At 40.1% G+C, this 18,598-nt stretch overlaps 1 protein-coding gene across 4 annotated transcripts in view; it reads left to right on the top strand.

The window, feature by feature from the left end:
* Positions 1 to 18,598, top strand: part of LOC107672141 (protein shisa-9-like) — a 77,564-nt gene that overhangs the window by 23,601 nt on the left and 35,365 nt on the right. For all 4 annotated transcript variants that reach the window (XR_001632292.1, XR_001632291.1, XR_001632290.1 and 1 more), the window contains exon 3: positions 12,732 to 12,847. Coding sequence is in view for 1 of the 4 variants with exons in the window: in XM_016465240.1 (XP_016320726.1) it covers positions 12,732 to 12,847 (116 nt within the window). In the remaining 3 variants the exon portion in view is untranslated. The remainder of the gene's footprint in view (positions 1 to 12,731; positions 12,848 to 18,598) is intronic.

Here is an 18,598-nt window from a genome sequence, read left to right as displayed (position 1 = left end):
TGAGTTCAGCTCATGAAAAATGGGGGCAAAAACAAGTGTTGCGTTTATAATTTTGTTCAGTGTATATAGACCTCTGCCAAATTCTTTTCAACATTTATTTTTTTTTAATTCTAAGAACATCTTCATTTATGCTTTAGTTTTTCTTGCCTTGAAAGCAATCGATGCGTTTTTGTAAGAAAAATATCCATATTCAAATTTGCTAAAGTAAGGAAACTTTGCTTCCTTTGCTCCTGTTAACAAACGTTGGTTTTCACAAGACTCACTGGCGCATGCGCAACGCTGACCTCATACCTCATCCGCCTGGAACTGCTTCCAATGTACAACAGTGAGCGCAAGCTGGATTAAAGTGATTATTACATTTTGAATATGGATATTTTTCTTACAAAAACGCATCGATTCGCTACAGAAGTCCTTTGTTCACCCCAGGAGCCATGTGAGACACTTTTTTTTTTATGGATGGGTGCATTTTATTTAACTGCTTTTGGACGGATGCATGCAACACCCGCTGAGTGGCATGAAACGGCTTGAAGATCAAAGACAATTTTTAATATAACTCCGACTGGATTCGTATGAAAGAAGAAAGTCATATACACCTAGGATGACTTGAAGGTGAGTAATTTATGGGCTAATTTTCATTTTTGGGTGAACTAACCCTTTAAGACAAACTTTATCACGCTAACATTAGAGTTTGTCTAGCTCTATCAGAGCATTAGAATGACAACATGCCTCACCTCGTGCATACATCAAATTCAGTTTTATTTATAGTATGTCATATCTGCTGAAAATTCTACTGTATTTTGTTAAAAGCACTTCATCTCTGACCACATGTGCTTGACTTCCAGCAGTGTGTGATGTATCTGGAGTGTAATCACATCAAATACAAACACATTCGATCCGTTCCCTGTGGTCTGGGCGTCTTTGATGTTACACTCCGTGTTCTGTGTTGTGAATCATCCTACTTTGGTTGTGTATTTCTGTGTTTGATGACTTAGCATCCATGTTCAGTTGTTTTAAGTGTGCATACACACAAGCTCTACTTTGCAGTATATGTTCACAAGCTGGGTGTGTGTGTTTGATGCACTGCAGTGACGTCAGTCATTTAGCTTTGTCCTGAAGCCTCATCTGTTCTGGAAAGTGCTATGTGTTATTTTAAGACCCCTCAACCTGTTTATGATGACAAAGGCCTGGAACTGGAAAAGGTACAGTATGTGAAAAAAGCTTCTAGCAAGCTCGAAATCACACATTGTTGCAGTGTCTGAATGCAAGTATATTTGTTATTTTTGCGTCACATACAGTAAACTGCAGGATGATTATTACAATTAAAATGGTAATAACAAAAAAAAGATTATAAATTCTGAGATATTATAACATTTAATTAAATTAAAAACAATACATTTATAATTAATTTGTAGTCCTTTACAATAAGGTTCAATTTGTTAACATGAGCTAACAATGAAAAATACCTCCTAAAGCATTTATTAATCTTAATATTAATTTCAATACTAATAAATTAAAATAAAAAGTTGTATCTGTTAATATTATTCATTGCACCTAACATTAACATAGTCTAACAATGAACAATTGTACTTTTTATTAACTAATGTTAACGAAGTAACAACTTCAACAAATGTATTGTTCATTGTTACTTAAAGTTAATCCATTAACGTTAACTAATGGGACCTTTATTATAAAGAGTTAAAGTTTAATAAATGCATCAAATTGTTAACCATTAAATACGAAATTAATTTTGTTGCACATTTGCTTTTCAACGCTTGATGTGTTTTATATCATGCAAATGGGAGTATAAATGGAATGGAGCTTCTAGCGGTGTAAACAGCCAAACAAGAATATTGTTTTATTTATTATAATAAGATGAATCGCGTTTGCAGTGCTTAGAAACCCTGGTTGCTGACAGACAGACAGATGCACACGCATGCTCGCACACATATAAATACACCTCCTTCTGTGTTTTGGGACTGTACTTGGCAGCTGTCAGATTCATAATTTGAGAGAGGGATCATAGATAGAAAGGGATCTATTTTTTTTAGAAGAAGAATGACAAGAGACTACAAATGACTGCATTCATGTGCAGATAACAGCAGAAAGACAGACACCGAGAGACGAAGACATGCTGCTGGAAAACAGACCTATGATCATGACATTTGGGTGACTTGTGCTGTTTGTTGAACTGAGCGTGTTTGTGTGTTTGAGATGCTAGTCCCGATAGGTGATCTATATCAGTTCACAAATTTCATTACCTTGTGGTTTGAGATGAGTAGTCTGACCAAGTGTTTTCAGGGTGTTTCTCAGATGGGCAGCTTGCAAAAGGCAGAAACTCAAATTGTGATTGTGTCTCCATGTAAAGAATATCAAGGACAAAATCACAGATGTAGTTGGTTGTTTATTAAGGCAAGCATATTTAGAACTTCTCTAAGCAATCAGACTTAAAATTTTGACATTAATGGACAAAATCGGTGAATACATCCCATATACAGTATATATATCCCTCTGCTAATTTATTTTTAACATTTAAGGGTTGTAATTATGAGGTTGGTCCATTTTATTTTATTTATTTATTTTTTTCCTCTCTCAATTTTCCCGCAATGCTCTTCTCTCAAATAAGCAGAGAGTCTATACATTTCCAGGAGTCAGCAGAGATAATCTGCTGCTGTCAGGCGTTGAGTTTCTATAGAAAATCAGTCAGGAGGGGAAGGATGTCAAACTTCATTGCTTTTCTGTTACCTAGCAAATCTTCCCTTCCCACCCATAGATTACTAAAACAGATACATACACTGACATCTGAATGGTTTTATATTCAAGCAGACAACCTTGAACAAGACCACATGATTTCTCATGAAACGACAAGAGGGTAACTAAAAGGTCTCTTTTACGCAGATTAGCATGCGAAGACACATACAGTCTCTGCTTTGCTGCTAACCATATCTGAGGCTCTCTGTAGTGTGTCAAGCACATCAGGGCCAAATATTTCCCATACTGTGATATCGCTAATGGCTAATGCACCAGAAACACACACAAGCACACATATTTCCACACATGCACAAACATACACATACAGACTCTCTCACTGGAGCAGCATTAGCCCTGTGGCTAACCGGGCCACTGTGAACCATCTGCCTCACCAGCTCAAAGATTCAACTAACTGATTTCCAATGCATGACCAGATTAAAAACAAAACTCTCTGCTGAAATGTATTATGAAGCTATGGATGCTTTAAACTTTACTGTTAATGAGGTGGTTGTATGTCAGGCTTACCAAGCTAAGCCCTGCTGAAAAAATGGCTGGTTTACTCCAGCTTAAATGATCAGCTGTGTTTCATGCTGGTTTTTACATGACCAGATATGGAAGCCTGTTTCCACCACAGAATAATAAAAGAACAAAGGTAATTACAACCTTATATCTTACATTTCTGACTTTTTTTTCTCATAATTCTAAGTTTATATCTCACAAATTAAAACTTTTTTTCAAGCAAGTTGTAGAAAAGTCAGAATTGTGAGAGAAGAACTGAGCATTGCGAGATAAAGTCAGAATTGTGAAATATAGAAAAAGTCACATTTTTTAATATGTATTTTTTTTTCCCGTGGCAGAAACAAAACAAACAACGCAATTGCGAGATGTGAACTTAGAATTCTGAGAAACAAGGTCAGAATTGCGAGATGTAAACTCTGAACTGTGAGGAACAAAGTCTGAATTATGAGATTAAAAAGCCACAATTTCCTTTTTTATTATTATTATTTTTTTATTCCATGGTGGAAACAGGCTTCCATAAAAAGATGTATTTAAATATATAAATTATTTTAATTATCAATGAAGTCATTTGAGCTGAAAGAACTAAAGATCACTGATCTTCTTTGCTGGCAGGTTAATTAGCTGAAATGCATCCTGTATGAGGTTAATCATTAATCAGTCTATCTACAGCATAAGCAATCTTACAGCTTACACTTGGACACCCTGAAGCAAACAGCGGATTTGAACAGTTGCTCATAGTCTAAATGCATAACTCACACTGTTTATAAAGTATTGCAGTAACAACATACACATGATGCAATATCCTAAACAGTCTATAAAAAACATGGAAAGTGAATTAAAAAGCATTATTAATTCACAACACAGTAACTTATACCCATTATATGCTGTTAGTATCACAACTAGAAGAGATTTGACTTTGTATTGCATGCTTTTACAGTATGTTTAAAATATATTTTAATCAATAAAATTAATTTTAAAAACTGTGGAAAAATGTTGGTGTGCTACCATTTAACCTTTTTAATTTTGAACATGCAGTTTTTGTTTATTAAAATTAATATCCCATTACTAGTAGAGTAAATTGGACTAAATAATAAAGATTTTATATATTTATCATAATATAATTATCAAATAATGATTTTGACAATGAAACATTAACTAAAATTAAGAGATTTTTGTGACTAAACAATGTAACTGAAATGAAAGCTGGTCCAAACTGGTCTGAGAATTTTTTTCCTATATTGGCAGTAACTACATTGATTAGGAAGTAGTCTAACATATAGGCCTATGAGATCTTGTCAAAATACTCCCAACCGAGTCTTAAAGTGAGTTTAGGAGCCAGTTGGGGGCACTTAAGACTGATTTGGGATGCCTGCAGTTAGTCTTTCCACCTGTGATTACCACTGGAGCGTCTTAATAGGAATTTTGCTAAAAAGTAACGGTTTAATTAAAGACCACATGTTTCTGTAATGAAAAGGGAACATGCTGAGAGAACATCAGCAAGATTGGAAATCTCTCACATAATTTCTTCGAATACACACTCATGCAATCCAATCCAGCATATGTATGGCCAATCAGAAATTCATTCATCACACACATTAACACCCCTGGAAGTTAAGACCATCAGCATGATTAACGATAATTTTCTATCGATAAACGGCTGAATGATGGTTGATTGCTGCTCTGTTCTGAAGTATAAAAACTGTCCGTAGGTGAAACAGATTGAGCCGTTTAAAATATTTAATTGCGAAACAGAACAGCAAGAGAACGGAGTTATTCTTGGTGAACACAGCTGGGAGCAAATGAATGGAGCATGTGTGTAGATGTTTCTCAGATTGCATGTATACATGCTCTGTGCATCCTTACATGTGATCATGACATAAGAAACATTCTCCTCAGAGCAACCGTGAAAGACTAACATGTGATTTAAGATTAATTTTAAAGATCATGTTGCCACATTCCTACAACCTTGAGCCCCCAGAGATCAAAGTGTTAGTTCTAGTTCTAGCACAGTGCAAATTTAAGATCAATAACGGACATGTCAGTTTAATCAATTATCTTGTCAGGTTTTGTTTTAAAGACACATTTCCAACTACATTTCCCAATGGAAATCTGCATTAAATTCTTCCCGAAGAACAAACTGTGCCCACTGATTACTCTGAACGATGACTAAAAGTCCTCTGCTGCCTCTTTTCTGACTCACAACCCTTTTTAATAATTGAATTGGTTAAAAAGAGCATACATTTTAGTTAACCAATTTTGTAGTTGAAAGAGAATTTTCTAAACTGACATTAATGTTGAATTACTTTGCAGTTTGTGGAATTTCTCTTAAATATGTGGAATCGATGAAATAAAACCACTGTTGCCTGAAGTCAAAGTATCTGTCTGTCTGCACATTTGAGTTGGGGAATACATTTGATAATTTAATTGAGTTTTAATCGTATCAATACATATCTGATATTTAAAAGTATTTTTAGTCTTATTTTCCTGTTAAAATATCTCAAAATTATAAATATTAAGATTTTTGTCAGAAAAAATATCTACATTTTTCTTTGAAAAGAAAATATATCATATATATATATATATATATATATATATGGGGGGTCACTCATCCCTCATCTGTGGCTCCCAGTAGCTGTAGCATGTGCAGCGGCCACACCCCGGGCAACGACTTCGACAGGCCGGCTGAACCAGGTTTAGGGTAACCGTCGGGTCACAGACCCCCGGTGATTTAGGGCTTTGCTCACCCAGCATGTGAAGACTGAGCGGAAGAAAGCACCAGTAAGCTTCAACGGTCAGAAAGGCGGAGCAGCAATGCACTGTGGAGTGCAAAGGGCGTGCCAGAGCACAGAAGAAAGCACAGCCATCCAATGCAGCGGACGAAGTCTCCAGGAGTAACGATTCTTCGTTCCAACGGACCAAGGCTTCTGATGCCGAGAGAGTGGGACTATCTCTGTGCACAGGCTCTTCTACTTTAATCTCCCTCACGCACAGGTTTCTTTGTGCACACTCATCTTTCAATTCCGTCCTTATCTTTCCACAAGTCCTACGGTGATGGGGGAGTGGCGACGCAACAGGTGGAGGTGACCACTGGCAGTTGTAGTCACAATCCTGCACGTAGGCGGCCCATGGACAAGTGGTCATTCGGCTCCTCACCCAGGGCAGAGAAGTCCGGTAGCATCCTGGGCGACTGAGCAGCCCTTTTCAGGATAGCACTGCTCACCCTTGATAAGGGAGGGGCCTAGAAAAGGTGGTCCAAACATTGCCTGCCCCACATATATCTGGACAGCAAACCACGGTTGGCAGATCATCCATCAAGTGGTCTAAACAAAAACAGAATTAAAAAAAATAAGCTCCTACTGGGAGCATGGAACGTCAGAGCACTTTTGGACAGAGAAGATACAGCAGACCAGAAAGGGGAATGGCACTCGTTGCGAAAGAGCTCGCACGCTACAACATTGACATAGCAGCCCTCAGTGAAACAAGCCTCCCTGATGAAGGATCTCTCACAGAACTTACCAGTGGATATATGTTCTTCTGGAAAGGAAAAGCCCAGAACAAAGATAGGATCCACGGCGTTGGATTGGCCATCAAGGCCAACCTGCTAAAGAAACTTCCTGACCTCCCTGTGGGAATCAATGAGAGGCTCATGAAGATTCGTCTACCTCTCAACGACAAGCGGTACGTGACAGTCATCAGCGCGTACGGCCCCACACTAACCATTTTTACGCCGACCTCAGTTCCGTTCTGCGCTCTGTACCAGCCAGTGACAAGTTGATCCTGTTAGGAGACTTCAATGCTCGCGTCGGCCAAGATCACACCAGGTGGAAAGGAGTGCTCGGGAAGCATGGAGTGGGAAAGACGAACAGCAATGGCTTACTTCTGCTCAGCAAATGTGCAGAGTTCGAGCTCCTCATCACGAACACTATATTCAGGATGGTGAACAAGTACAAGACAACTTGGATGCACCCCAGATCATAGCAGTGGCACATGATAGACTACATCATTGTGCGCCAAAAAGACATCCGCGACGTCCTTGTCACCAGGGCCATGAGGGGAGCGGAATGCTGGACGGACCACAGGCTAGTTAGAGACATACTCCAGCTGCACATCGTCCCTCACCACCCAAGGCGTGCTAAGGTCATACGCTCAGCATTCAACATCGTCAGACTCCAAGATCCTTCCTACCTTCACAAGTTTCAGTCCACACGGGATGAGAAGCTGTCTGCCAATGGACCACTAACTGGAAATACAACTGAGAAATGGAATCAGTTCAGGGATGTAGTGATGGAGACAGCCAAGGAGGCGCTAGGCCCTAAGGAACACACTCATCAGGACTGGTTCGATGAGAATCCAAGTGCCATTGGAGACCTGCTGGGCATGAAGGACAAAGCATTCCTGCAGTGGCAGAAAGACCCACGGTCCGCATCCAAAAAGGAGAGGTTCAAGTCCCTCCAAGCCAGGCACAGCGAGAAATCAGGAAGATGAAAGGTCAGTGGTGGGAGAAGGCGGAAGAAATACAACACTACGCCGACACAAACAACGCCAGGCAGTTCTTTGGATCTCTCAAGGCAGTCTATTGTCCCTCAAAATCTGGTTCTGCCCCCTTACTTTCTGCAGACGACACCACACTCATCAAAGACAAACAGGGCATCAACAACAGATGGAGAGAACACTTCAGCCAACTGCTCAACCTCCCATCTGCAGTCAACCAGTTAGCCCTCGACCAGATCCCCCAAAATTCCACTCTTGAGCAGCTGGATGACCCCCCATCCGTAGCTGAGGCTCAGAGGGTCATCAAGCAAATGAGCTCTGGCAAGGCAACCGGCAAAAATGGTATCCCTGCAGAATTGTACAAGGCACTTGGTGAGGAGGCGCTCCAGGCGTTCCATGAAGTTCTGACCAGCATCTGGGAAGAGGAAGATATGCCCTCGCAGCTCCGTGATGCCATAATAGTTGCCCTGTAAAGAGCAAAGGCACACGAGCAGATTGCGGCAACTACAGAGGTATCTCTTTACTCTCCATCGCAGGCAAGATCCTCGCCCGCATTATGCTCAACAGACTACTGACATCAGTCTATGGACAGAACCTGCCTGAGTCACAGTGTGGCTTCTGCCCAGATTGCAGCACCATCGACATGATCTTCACTGTGAGACAGGTGCAGGAGAAGTGCCTAGAACAGAACATGAACCTCTATATGGTCTTCATTGATCTGACCAAGGCATTCGACATGGTCATCAGAGACACCCTGTGGGTCATACGCAGAAAACTTGGCTGCCCAGCAAAGTTCACCAAACTGATCCAGCTGTTTCACATCAACATGACAGAAGAAGTCTTGTCAGGTGGAGAGCCATCCGATCAATTCGGCATCTCCAATGGCGTGAAGCAAGACTGTGTCCTCGCTCCGGTGCTCTTCAATCTGTTCTTCACCCAAGTGCTGCTACATGCTGTGAGAGACCTGAACCTGGGCGTGTACTTCAGGTACCGTATCGACGGTTCACTGTTCGACCTTCGCCGCCTGGCCGCCAAAACAAAGACACTGGAGAGGCTCTTCACAGAAGCTCTCTTTGCAGACGACTGTGCTTTCATGGCGCATCAAGAGAATCATCTACAGACCATCGTAGACAGATTCTCCGTAGCAACAAAGCTTTTTGGCTTAACTATCAGCCTCAGCAAGACAGAAGTTCTATTCCAGCCTGCACCAGGAAGAGCAGCAGACCAGCCATGCATCACCATCGATGGCACCCAGCTCTCAAATGTTACCACCTTCAAGTACCTGGGCAGCACAATCTCCAGCGACGGATCCCTGAACCAGGAGATCAATACCAGAGTCCAAAAGGCCAGTCAAGCTCTTGGGAGACTGCGCTCCAAAGTTCTACAGCACAGCGGCATTCGCCTCTCCACAAAGCTCAAAGAATACAGAGCAGTGGTCCTCACTTCACTTCTGTATGGCTGTGAAACATGGACGCTCTACCGGAGACATATCAAACAGCTGGAGCAGTTCCACCATCACTCCCTCCGGTCAATCATGAAGATCCGCTGGCAGGACAAAGTCACCAACCAAGATGTCTTGGACAGAGCTGGCTCAACAAGCATTGAATCCATGATTCTGAAAATGCAGCTCCGATGGTCTGGCTACGTCATCCGCATGGACCCGCAGAGGATGCCAAAGCAGGTGTTCTTTGGAGAGTTGGTCACAGGGTCCAGACACCAAGGGTGCCCAAAGAAAAGATTCAAAGATAACCTCAAGTCACATCTAAAATGGGCTGACCTGAACCCAAAGCAGCTGGAGCTTGCCGCCTCTGACAGAGCCAGTTGGCACGACCGAACTAATAAAGCAGCCACCGCATTTGAAGAGGATCGTCACCATCATATTGCAGCTGCAAGAGAACGCAGACACAGAGCTGCCGCTGCCCCTGCTCCAACTACTGGTGAACCTTGCCCCCTCTGCAACCACCTCTGTGCCTCTGCCTTTGGGCTTCGAAGCCACATGAGGATCCACAGATGACTGCACAAAGCCTCGATCGTCATTCTTGACCCCCGAGAGACTACCTGACTGATATATATATATATATATATAATTTGAAGGGATAGTTCACCCAAAAATTACAATTTTGTCATTAATTACTCACCCTCATGTTCCAAACCCGTAAGACCTCTGTTCATCTTCGGAACACAAATTAAGATATTTTTGATGGAATCTGAGGGCTCTCTGACCCTCCCATAGACAGCAAGGGTCCTTACACGATCAAGGCCCAGAAACATAGCAAGGACATCAGTAAAATAATCCATGTGACATCAGGGGTTCAACCGTAATTTTAGAAAGCTATGAGAATACTTTTTGTGCGTAAAAAAAACCAAAAACGACTTTATTCAACAATTCGTCTCCTCTGCGTCACCCTAGCGCCATTTTGGAGAGTATCCACTGAACATAAATTGCGTATGCCGTTTTGTGTCAGCTGTGCCACGAGGATACACTGTTTACATCATTTACGCTTTGATTTGAATGAAAACAACGTATCCGTGTGGCACAGCTAACACCGCGTGGTGTAGCTTCATAAAATTACAATTGAACCCCTGATGTCACATGGATTATTTTACCGATCTCCTTGCTACGTTTCTGGACCTTGATCGTGTAAGGACTCTTGCTGTCTATGGGAGAGTCAGCGAGCTATCTTAATTTGTGTTCTGAAGATGAATGGAGGTCTCATGGGTTTGGAACGACATGAGGGTGAGTAAATGTCAGAATTTTCATTTTTGGGTGAACTATCCCTTTAAGTGTTGTTAGCACAATATTATACAGTTAAAATCAGCTTTTTAAAATTACTACTATTTCTTTAAAAAAAAAAGTAATAGCCTACAATAATATAGGCTGTTTAGGTTACCTGATTGTTTTAACACTTTACCTTCACAATCGCTGAGTGTTAAATAAGCTATCTTCAGGTCCACCAAAGGTTTAGATTTGATACGGCTTGCTAGAGGAACAGGAAGTTTGTAGAAGTTTTGTTGACAGCCATCGTCCTTTGTGGCCTATACTAGCTTTGAGAAGACAGTAGCACTCACAGAGCACCACATCACTCCTGGTCATTATCATGAAAGAGACAGACCCTTCTCGTATGCCTTAGCCCAGCGTTCCCGGCAACTGTTGCTTTAGAAATGTCCCAAGGTTCCATCCTGCCCTGAATCTCAGCCCGTGGAATGGAGAATGTTGAGACAATGATGTCACAAGGGAAATAATGGAACCTTGAAGCCGAGCAGAATAATCTGAATTGCACTGGAATCAGGGCACGCTTGGACTTCCTGTGCAGCTACACCGTTTTAATGTGTGGGATTACAAATTTAAGAATCTGTTTTAAATATGCTGATCCTATGTTCTGACATAGCATCACATGAAAAACTAAGGTGAAGTACATTGTATTTAGCATTTAAGGTAAATTACATCAGACAAATGATTATCTTAAGCAAAGTGTAGCAAAAGGTTCCTGTCTGTTCCTGTTCTCCTATTGTTAGTAAAATGAACCAGATTACTGAGACGATCACCTTTTGTTTGTAATGGCTCTTGGTGCCTCTGTCCCAGTCTTTGAGTAGTTATGCTGATTGGAATAGTACTGTCAGACTGATTGGATTAGCACCTATGCATTTGAATGACACTGTTATGCTGATGAGATCAGGGATGGAGAAATTCCGGTAACGGGCTGATTCCTGTATTGCATTTGCATGCTTTGTTTAGATTGTCTCCACCTCTATGTATCCCTCCCCCTTGAAAGGTATAAACTCTACTGTGCTGAGCTATAGTCAGACTTGGATGACTGCAGCGACGCTCTCGTCCTCAATAAAGAGTGACTTCTGTATGAAACATATCCCAACGTCTCCTGGTCTCTGCTTCGACGAGGAAAAAGTTTCCAACAAATGCAACCACTGAAGCACTTTCCGGTAGGGGATGTGTGAATTGAGAGGGTTGGTTGGTAGTTAAGTGTTAGCGAGACATTATAGTAGCCCTGAGAGAGAAGGGACAGCACCAAGGATGGTTGGGGCAGTTATTGAAACTTTCTTTGAAAGCAGAAATACAGAATAATTACTAAGACTATATGTGAATAAAAATAAAACGAGTGTAAAGAGTAAAATGACCACCAAACCGGTATATGGTGTTTGGTGACAATTGCATCCATCTTTAAAGTTCTTATACTATAGGGATGATTCCTTTTTAACAATGGAATTATGATGTAATCTAGCTTTAAACTGACTCTTCATTAAGCCCCGCCTTAAAATTCTACTGACCAATCCTACTTTAGCAACTGTTGCCATTCTTGCCATTCGCCATTTTGCTGGACAAGCGTTTGCTTTTTTTTTTTTTTTAATGCACATCTAGGATATGTGTGATGGATTGTTTTTAAACAGTTATGCAAATGATCCACTTATAGGGATTAAATACATTTTGAAATGTAACGTTAAACTATGTATGGCCCCCATTCGCAACTGAACATGTAGAACTACATTTATGTATTGATTCAGGTCATTGCTGTGTTGATAGTGAATGTGTTGCAGAAACGCTAGAAACCGTTCTGTTTACTTACACTAATGTGATCAGCTGTAATTGCTTTCAAATGAGGATTTTCTCATTTTAATTGACAGTGAAAAGTCTTTGCAGTTTTTAATCACTTTGCTGCATAATTTAAACATTTATCTACAGAAAATGGTTAAAATACTTTGCAATGTCCTAATTGTTTCCAGAAATGAATCTTAACTAAAAATTGCACTATTAGCAGAAATCTCAAGTTCATTCCTTTCCTCAAGACACGTAATGCCAGGTATCTAAGACTTGAAGGCAAACGAGTTGAATTAGTGAGACGTGACTTGGACCGAATGCAAAACACTGGCCTGGGCTCATGTCTGGGTTGTATCGCTCACCCTTATTTGCCAAGTACCCTGCTGAGAAACTGATGGCGTACAAACCCTTCTCTTTTTAGGGCCCTGACGGAACTGCTGAAACAGCCAGGTGAGCCCGGGGGTGTGGACCGAGGAGGAGGCCACCACCCTATGGGATCTAACGGCATCTCTGGCAGGTCAATGCGCACCAACAACGGTGAGTCAGATTTTCAGAGTCTCTGCTGACTGTATAATGAATGTCAAATAAAATATAATGAATGTCAAACATTCAGTGGTGGGGTAAAAAGGAGCCTTGACAGGTTGCTTGCATTTGGTTTTTAACCAGGAAAAAATGTCTGCCCACCTTTTTTTCTTTCTTTTTTTTTACACCCCATTGGCATTACCCCCCCCCCTGTTTTAAGTATAAAGTCATTTAATTTTGATACATTTTGCAGAAAACAAGACTTTTACATTTAAGCTTAAGTTTTAGACTTTTGGTTATGTGTTTTTGTCTTTTTTATTCGTTTTTAAAAACACGTTTCTCTTAATTTTTCTATCTTTTTTTTCTATTTTAAATGTTCTATTAATGATTTTATCCTAAGGGAAAAAAAAAAACATTTTTGCAGTATAAAATACCACTACCCTTAACTCTAAATATAAACTGTGCCATGCAACTCATTCTGAAATGTGCTACGGGGCATGAATTGTACCTCAAATTTAGTCTTGATGAGGAGAGGTGTACTTTTACTTTTATGCAGTCAGACTTTTGCCTGCAAGAAGAAGGGAGAAAAAAAATCATAAAGAGTGCTTTTCTCCCCCAGAACTCCCTGGCAATCACATATCAACACCTTTTAATCATGGCAATGACTTTTATTTTTATAATTCTATTTAATGCCACTAGAGGTGCAGCCATTACACTTGAAAGCTTTAAGATGACTTTGGTTTACTTGAATAAATTGCAAAATTTATGTTTTTTTTTAAATGAGCTATGTCATCATTCAGTACATTCACATTCTCTTTGCAGTCAAAACTAAAGTTCTTGCGCGATCACGACCCATTAAATGTTCTGCAGATACACACCATCTGACAACGTTATTTACAAAATCTCAGCAAACACACTGAGGTTTAAAGGCCATCACCTTTTGACCCTGTGATGGTAATGAACTGGAATGAGGGAGTAATTAAATTTGCGGATATGAGAGGTCCTACTGCTGCTACTACTGCTACTACAGCCTTGGAAGAGGAAGTGGTTTAACGAAGCAACTGTGCTAATTAAGGCATAATTAAGAAACTTCAGCCAAGACCTGCTGATCAAGAACACACTGTCCTTCTGTCTGAGAATTAGGGACCCATTTATCTCTCCATCTCACACACGCACTTCATCACAGGTGTGAATTTTCCTTAGGAGTGTGAGAATTTCCACTGTGCCAGTGTTTCTGCTCGTACTACTTTTATCTTCTTCCTTTTCTAAATCCACCTCCTCAATAAGAGTTTAATTAAGTGCTCATTAAGCCAGCTTGATCACACTAAGGGACACAAGGGTCTAAGAACAATCCATCTGCATATACACACACACATACAGTTGAAGAGTCGTGACCGGTAGACCCACGTCGACATAGGTGGTCAGGAAGGATGAATGGATTTGAGAGGAGGAGGAAGACAGAAATGAGGTGATGAAGGTGGAGTGTGATGATGAACTTGATGAGAAGAGTGCTTTTCAAATAGGGGTCTGTAGACCTGCTAAAAAATAGACCTAAATAAATAGAATTATAATTTACAAAAAGCACAAACATTTATTTAATTCATTGATTAATTGATTAACATTAATGCATGAAACAATTTTGTTAACATAAATGTGTGATAGTCTTATTTCGGTTCATTAGCTTAACATAGCTGTTTCAGTGAAATAAACAAAACAGCAGAAAAAAATTATATATAAAATTATGTATTAATAAAATATATAAATAATATATAAAAGGATATAAAATAGCAATATAAAATAAATAATAACAAAATATAAAATGCTATAAAATGTATTAATGTTATGCTGTTTTCAGATTAAAAAAGTAATTTAAAGGGCAATTTTTACATCAAACTGCAGGTAATTCTTGATGTAGTTGGTGGTTTCCCCTGTTTTTAGAAGTGTAAAGTGGTCTGCAATCTTTGTTGGAGTCCACCACCTGAAAAAGTTTGAGAACCACTTTCCACAGGAAGGAAAATTAGATTTCAGGAATCAAGAAACCCAGGTGAGAGAACCTGGCAGAGAAAAATAGAAGGAAAATGAGACAGAGATTGAATGAATAAATAGTAAGAGAGAGATGGGAGGGGAGGAAAAGGACCTAAGGGGAGGAATAAAGAAAGAGCGAATGAGACAAGAGGAAAGATGAATGAGTGTGGGAGAGGAATGGTGTGGGTGTGATAGGCTGTCGAATGAAAGGAGAATTAGAATGATGTTTAGAGAGGAGAATGAGAACTGTCTCTTTCATCCCAGCTCAACAAATCCTGGGGTCATGACCTTTTGCAGACGTGTATACTTTAAATAAGCCTCATTATTACGATCATATTTCCAATTATATAACAGTCAGGATCGCAATTTAATCATAGCTAAGGTGAATATAAACCCAAAGCAATAAACTCAGGCATGTAGCTCAACCCACATTGTTCTTGCTGTGGACATTAATAATATCATGCAGCTTATTGTCATTATGCCCTGGCAATCACCCACAAACACCCTAGCATAATGGTGGCAAGTTTTGAAGCCATGCAAAACAACTTTACACTCTTAAAAGTAAAGGTTTTCTAAAGAACTATACTCTAAACAAAAAAATGGTGTTAAATAGCACTAAAAATGGTTCATTGGCTTGTAATCATAGGGGAACCACTTTAAGTGCTATATAGCACCTATCTTTAAAGGTGCTATACAGCGCCTTTGTCAAATGGTGCCATAAGAGGAATCCCTTTCTCCTCAGATTTTAGATATGTTACTCCACTCTCATATGAATGCTATGAATGGGAATTTACTACAATTGCAAAAGCTGTTTTGAATCACTTTTATGCTTCGAGAACCTTTAAAGAACTCTACGGGGGTTTAACAGGTTCTTTGTATGGTAGCGGTGCTATATGGCTCCTCAACCACCCTAAAGAACCGCTGAAGAACCAGAATTATTAGTTATTAATGGAACATGTTGATTCTACACTCTAAGGCCTAGTTTCACAGTCAGGGCTTAGACTAAGGTTTAGGGCATAGTTCAATTAGTATCTTTGATAAACGTCCCTTAGAAAAAAACAGTGGCACTGATGTATATTTTAAGATATGTCCGTGCAAGTTTCTTTCAGTTAAAACAGCTGACATGTTTTTTAGTCTGGGACTAGACTTGAGCCTTGTCTGTGAAACGTCTCGGTTACGTATGTAACCCTCGTTACCTGAAGGAGGAACAGGGACGCTGCGGAAGCTCGAACCTTCCCGAGGGAGGTTTCGGAAGCAATACACATATGACATCCCTTAGGTGCATATGGAAAAACAAAGGAGGTGATTGAACCCTCTTTGGAATGGCAGACGTCTGCCGTGGAAACACGGGCTCAAGGCTATACCGTGGACTTTACACATATGGGATCCGTTTAGGTCTTGCATATGGACCCCAGCCTTCTACCGGTTCTCAAGGATTCAGCGAGTGAAGGCCTGGCGCCGGACGCTCCGCCACGTCTGGCTGCCGAGGGGACGGAGGAACTCAACAGGGCCTACTATATGGACTCTCTGGAGTGGTTTTGCAAGCCGACCCGAAGCCGGGGCCTCTCAGTGCCTCTACCCGTTTGAGGTGAGAACACAGGAGGATACCGGCTCCACACGAAGGCTATAGAATCTAGCGAACGTGTTAGGGGTCGCCCAGCCCGCAGCTCTACAGATATCTGCCAGCGAGGCGCCACGAGCCAGCGCCCAGGAGGATGCCACACCTCTAGTTGAGTGAGCTCGCAACCTGAGCGGGCAGGGCACACCCTGTGCCTGATAAGCCAGGGTAATGGCATCCACTATCCAGTGGGCCATCCTCTGCTTAGAGACGGCATTCCCCTTCTGCCGGCCTCCGTGACAGACAAAGAGCTGGTCTGAGGTCCTGAAGCTTTGCGTCCCCTCTCTAAGCGAGATCCCAATTTCGTCGGTCAGCCGACGTGACGTCGGGAGTGACCGACTGAAAGGGAACTGGGGGTAAAAGTTTTGTCAGGCAACCTTAAAAATGTAGTTCATATGGTAACATTTACAGTTTTATTGATTTTAATCAATCTGGCTACAGTATGTTACAATGGTAAAATAATTTGATCAGGTAAAAGTGAACTTCTTAAAGTAATGATTTTACACTCTAATTCAAAACAATATTTCTAATAAAGTAGCTTGCATAGTAAATGATATTAATATAAACATCTCAAAATATTTTCCTTTTTTTTTATAGTCAGCTGTGAAGACAAATACAAAACCACAGCAAATTGACTTCATTTTCAACTACACATTTCAAAAAATGAGTGTGTGTGTGTGTGTGTGATTGACAGCTTGCTTGTGACAGGTGGAGAGATGTTCATGTTCATCTTGCAGGAAATCTTACAGTTCAAATTTGCTGTTTGGCCGAGAAGTCAAACTCCTCTGGAACCACCTTCAGGCAAAAACACTTAATTTCTTTCACCTGCTCTGGAGAGACACATCTCTTACGCAGACAATTTTACTGCTGATATAAGCATGTTTTTCCTGCATTTCTAAAGATGCAGACCTTACGGGTCTGGCTGAGTGCAAAATGCTTCATATGTGCAGCTAATGAGTGCAACAGCATGAGTTGTCACACTGTTTGCATTTGATGATGAGACACTGTATTGTTCGTGTGCATGTAAGGGAAAAAGACTGTGCCATATGTGCCAATCATGTTCTTGGCAGACAGCATGTGTGTCAGTGTGTGTGTGTGTTTGTGTGGGGGGTTGCAGCGGGTTGTATGACAGACCACCCATGAAAAACACATCCATCACATCAAAATGTGTGTGTTGAGGATGATGTTAGTGTCCATATGTCTGGGAGTATATTTTTATCAATGTCGTTACTGTAATCGCAGTCTAGCACTGGTGGTATGAATAATGTTTCATAAATATGAAGTAGTACATTTCAATAAGACAAAATAAAACACTAAATTATGATTTCTGTTTCCAAAATGTAAAAATACTTAAATTAATTAATTAAAATGAAAAAGTAAATAAAATAAAAGGTAAATATTACAAAAGTGTGAAATTTAATACATGTATAAATGTTTATAATAGTTAACTGCCTTGGTTTAATTGTTTTTATTAAAAAATTGTTTCATGGCGGCACAATGTTTTGCAGGTCAAGGGAGTTGAATAATTTTGATTGCAGCTGTACACACACACGCAAAAGTTTATTAATCAGCATTTATTTGTAAGATTATAAATGTCTTTACTGTAGCTTTTGATGAAAAGTTGCTGAAAATTCAACTTTGCCATCACAGGAATAAATTAAATTTTACAATATATTCAATAAAAAAGTTATTTTACACTGTTATATTTTATATAATAAATTTAAATATATAATATTTTAATATTAAAATATAAAATATATAAAAATATATATTTTAATATGACTGCTTTTACTGTATTTTTACTGTATAAAATAAATGCAGCCTTTGAGAATCTTTTAAATAATAATAATATATAAAAAGTTTTTCTAAATTATTCCAATCTTTTGGACAGCAGATATGCCAGATATAAATTTAATATTTTTCACTTATGCCCTTGAGAATCTGCACCAGTGTGACTGGCCAGACATTTACTGTGCCTACATCATGTGTGTAAGTTTGATCACACCCTTCTAACCAACCACTTCCAGCGCCCTTCCGCTGACCCCAGCAGCTGTGGGCACCACACACACACACACACACACACACACACACACACACACACACACACACACACACACACACAC

Source organism: Sinocyclocheilus anshuiensis, unplaced genomic scaffold, assembly GCF_001515605.1.
Source record: "Sinocyclocheilus anshuiensis isolate Anshui unplaced genomic scaffold, SAMN03320099.WGS_v1.1 scaffold12, whole genome shotgun sequence".
Classification (NCBI taxonomy): domain Eukaryota; kingdom Metazoa; phylum Chordata; class Actinopteri; order Cypriniformes; family Cyprinidae; genus Sinocyclocheilus; species Sinocyclocheilus anshuiensis.
This window is presented reverse-complemented; position numbering and strand designations above follow the sequence as displayed.